The 4,165-nt window shown below is 54.3% G+C and overlaps 1 protein-coding gene across 1 annotated transcript; it reads right to left on the reverse strand.

Annotated features, from left to right (window-relative positions):
• Positions 1 to 283: 283 nt before the first annotated feature.
• On the reverse strand, positions 284 to 3,898 carry SPATA31E1 (SPATA31 subfamily E member 1). The gene has a single exon (XM_036326949.1). It carries the CDS (start codon positions 3,896 to 3,898, stop codon positions 284 to 286), a length of 3,615 nt encoding a protein of 1,204 aa, XP_036182842.1.
• Positions 3,899 to 4,165: the final 267 nt, after the last annotated feature.

The raw sequence follows: 4,165 nt of genomic DNA on the forward strand, positions 1-4,165 counted from the left end.
TGCAGAGGATGTGCTAAGAAAAAAACAGGTTTTCTATGAACTGATTTTTTTAAAATTCTTCTACCAGGAAAAAAGTGAGAAGCACATTGCAATTGACTAGAGGAGAGACGACTTTTTTAAATTTAATTTTTAAATTATTTTTTCCATCACCATTTATCCCCACTATGTCCTCTTCCACCTCCAGGCTCGGTGACTGGAGGCCATCTCCTCACTCTTCTCTGCTTTGGAGAGGAGAGACCGTGTGGCCATGCCCACCTCCCGGGGCCTGGAATTGTTTTGCGTGCTAATTGAACTCCTGGGCATGAAGTTCTTGGTGACATGCTAACTTCTCCACCAGGATCTGCCCCACAGCTGTCATGATCGCCTGAGCTTCAACAGGCCTAGTGTCCACACACGGTCTGCTTTTGACTGGTTCCTGGCTCCGGCCAATGGCTGAGGCAGGCAGGCCTTTTTGAAGGGGGTCTTTTGGTCCTTTGTCCTGTAGAGAGTGCCTCATCTTTTTTGTACAGTTGCATTCTACAAAAACCAATTCTTCCTCTGGCAGGCGTTGGAGGTATTTCCTCCCGAGGGTTTCTCCTTTACCCCTCACCTGAGGGGGGTGGCTCATCCCTCTGGCTGGTGAGGTCCTCCGTTCTGCCAGCCCTTCTCTGTGCTGTCCTGGTTTGGGCCTCCTCTTGTCCTCCCTCTGATCAGTGAGGACCAACATTTTTCTTTGGCTCTGCCCAGGGGCCTTAACTTTTGATATCCTGGGTGCCTGCTGCCCCTGGCTGCTCTGTCTACTCCATATGAGCTTATATGGCCCCTGGGCAGCTGGCATGTCCCCACTGTTTTTTTCCCCCTGGGAACCGCAAAGTGCCCAGTGAGAAGCCAAGAGGTCGGCAGCAAGCAGCACATCCGTGTGAGGGTCTTGCAGGAGCACGTTGGTGACGTCGTCTTGAATGAGCATGCCGGTGGTGTAGTCTTGCAGGAGGACGTCACTGTAACAGTCTGGAAGAAGCAAGCCAGGGGCGTGGCCTGGAAGCTGGCTCCCTGACTCTACCTTCCCTTGGAGCTCAAACTTACTGGCCATCTTTGTTGTAAGGCATGGGTCTTTTAGATCTTGGGCAACTGAGTTTGCAAGTGGTGAGGACCTTTGAATGGGTCCTGGAGACCCTGATCTCTTCATATCCGTATTAGTGGTTTGAATATTGCCCAGCACGCTGGGTCCCACAATGACTTCCCAAGCAGGGTCCATCTCAGGCTCCTCTGCCTTCCTGGACTCTTCAGCCCTTGAAGAGTGGGATGATACCTTCTTTTCTAGTATCGCTGGCCTCTGGCAGGGATCTTCTGGAGTCTGAGTCCCTTTCTCCTGCTTTGCCTCCTTCCTGGCTACTGTTGAACTTGGATTTGACTTCGGGCTCTTTTTCTTAACATCCATGACAGTACCGTTCTGCTGGGTTTTTCCACGGAGGATAGGTGTGAGGGACTGAGAAGACGGCCTGTTCTCTTTTTTAATCCGAGGGGCCTCTGAGAGCCCATGGCCAGAACCAGACAGTGTCCCTTCAATGGACTTCTGGCTTTTCTCAAATGACCCCTGGCTGCTTTTACTTGCATTCACAGAGGTGGTGGGGAGGCGACCTGACTCTTTTGTTATCACCTCTTCTGAAAAGGCCTGAGGAGGTTTTCCCAAGGCCGTGGTGAACTTGGCTTTTGAGTGGACCTCAGGTACACAAGCAGCTGAACTGGGCAAAGGGGACTGTGGAAGGTGCAAATATTGAGCCTCATGTAGCTTGAGATTTGTGGGCTCAAAGGCCTGGAGGGACAGGCCACACTGGCACCTCACCTGAAACTTTAGAAAATGTACTTCCAGCATCTGTCGAGTGCTGGGACTGAGGAAGGAAAGCTCGCAAGAGGTGTTCACGTAATGTTCCCGACTCTCTGAAGTTGCTAGATTTCTGGTTTCCATGTGAGTGTTGCCCTTGGGAAAAGAATGGTTGTCAGCAAGCCAGGGTTGATCCACTCTCAGAGGGTCCAAGTCCTGATCGATCTGCTCTAACTTCCTGACCAAATGGTTCTGATCTGTGCTTCTGGGTAAGCAAGTTCCTGAGTCACTCTTTGAGGGCTTCAAGTCTTTTTCTGACTTCTTTTTGGAGCTGATTCCCAGAGCCTTCACTACAAAGGTAGCTGAGTCTCTGGAGAGACCTTTTGGGCTCCTCTTCCTCCTACATTGCCGTAGACGCCTACTGAAGTCTTTCCTTGGTTGGCCCTTCCCTTGGGACTTTCTCTGGTGCCGGGACTCCATCTTCTGTGGGTCCTGGCTGCTTTTACTTGCAAACACCGAGAGATGCAAGGGCCCCTGCTTATCTTGTACCTGACACACCTGGGGGACTTGGCCTTGAGGCTGCTTCAATTCCAGAGACACCTGGACCTTGAAGTGCAGACCGCCACGCTGCTCATCTTTCTCGAGCCTCTTTTGAAGATGTAGCTTCTGGAGATTAGGGCTGATAAAGTCCCTCTGAAAACCAGAAACTGACCCGGGGCCTTGGGAGACCTCACTATGCTGGGGAAGGTTGGGAGTGGGTTGGCTAAAGACGTCCTGAGAACTTTTGGTCACAGAGGGTAAAGCCTTCTCCCTTTTCTGTTGCTTCTGCAACAAGGAACTTTCCAGATGTTGAGTTTCATTTGGGATGCAAGGGATATTTTTGTTCTGGGCTGTAGGGCAAGACACCCCAGAGGTCCCCATCTGGTGCGGAGAAGAAGGTGGTCGGATTGAGAGGGAGGATGTGAGATTCTGGGTCTGGGTCTGGATCGGAGCCAGAGGTGGGGGCTGGGAAGGTAGGGGTTGGGCCCCAGGAAGGGGCAAGGGTGGAGCCTGGGAAAGCCCTGCTGGTGCTCTAAGCTGCACTGGAACTGGGAAGTCGTTAGAGTTTCCATTGAATAAAACTGAAAGAGGCTGTAGGTAAGAAGAGCTCTTTGGAACCCAGGCAGTAGCCACCAGGGACTCGCTGTGCAGAGAGGGGAGACCCCAGAAGAGCTGGCTGCATTTCTGCTGGAGATGCTCCTCCAGGAACTTGATATGTGACAACTGCTGAGGACCGGGCACCTGCTCTTGTTTGTCCCTCGGGTTCCAGAAGGGTTGGGGGGTTGGGGTGTCCTGCTCAGCACCCAGGGACTTCCACATACTCCCCAAAGAGTGCAGGCGGCATTCTGGGACCATTTGTTTTGAAAGTGACCCCTCCTTTTCCGTCTCCTTCCACATCTTCAGTTCTGCCCTCTTGGTGAGCAGAATCTCCAGCAGCCTCTGGACTCCAGGGTTGACAAATGAGAGGCTACCAGGCTCTCCCTGCCTGTCTGTGGGGTCTCCCCGGGATGAGGCCTTGGGTGGGTAGTGGGACAGGTGCTCTCGCTGGGACTTGCGCTGTGATGAGGTTGAGAGGTACAAGGCTCTGGCAGCCTCCTGCCACCAGGACAGGGCTGGAAGGGGACAGCTTGAGTGGCCAATGCGGGAGATGGCTCGGTTGGGCAGTGCCACAATGGAATTACTGGGAGGTGAGCTCTTTACAATGGTACCCAGTGGGGTTCCCTTCAAGTCAGACTGGTCTTGATGTTCCGCTGACAGGGTGGAGGCCAGAGGTAGAGGACACAGTGTCAGAGGAGCCGGAGAAGCCGACGGGGATATGGCGGGAGCAGCATCTTCCGCAGGCTCCCCGCCGGGCAGGTGGGCTCCGTCCGGCAGGTGGGCTTCCGCGGGCGCTGCTTTGCACACCTCATCAGGAGAGTCTTGACACGAGAACTGATGAAGGCCACCCTGTTCAGGGGGCCTGCCCAGATGGCTGCGGGAGATGGAGGCACAGGCTGCAGCCAGGAGCAGGTGGGCAGGCCTGGCGGTGGCGGGCACCTGGGGCGCAGGGTCCTCCATGGCCCCCAGGCTGACTTCCCCATGCTCCCGCTGTCCCTCACCCCAGGGCCATAGCCAAACCCAAACCCATGGCCCCTCGCCCCCAACCAGGTGAGTCCAAGGCGGCCTATAAGTCCCGGGGTCCATTAGAGATTCAGGAGAGAAGGGGGAGATGCTTTACCTTCCAAGGAGAGAAATGAGGCTCCGAGCCTCCTCTAGTTCTTGCAGGCACTCTCTGCAGGCTGCAAAGCAGGAGACTGGGTCACATGATGGAGCAGGGCCTGGTGG

This window comes from Myotis myotis, unplaced genomic scaffold (genome assembly GCF_014108235.1).
Source record: "Myotis myotis isolate mMyoMyo1 unplaced genomic scaffold, mMyoMyo1.p scaffold_m19_p_10, whole genome shotgun sequence".
NCBI classification, from domain to species: Eukaryota; Metazoa; Chordata; class Mammalia; order Chiroptera; family Vespertilionidae; genus Myotis; species Myotis myotis.

Excerpts from the sequence above, each read along its gene's own strand:
- SPATA31E1 (XM_036326949.1), bottom strand. The coding sequence starts at position 3,898 with ATGGAGGACCCTGCGCCCCAGGTGCCCGCCACCGCCAGGCCTGCCCAC.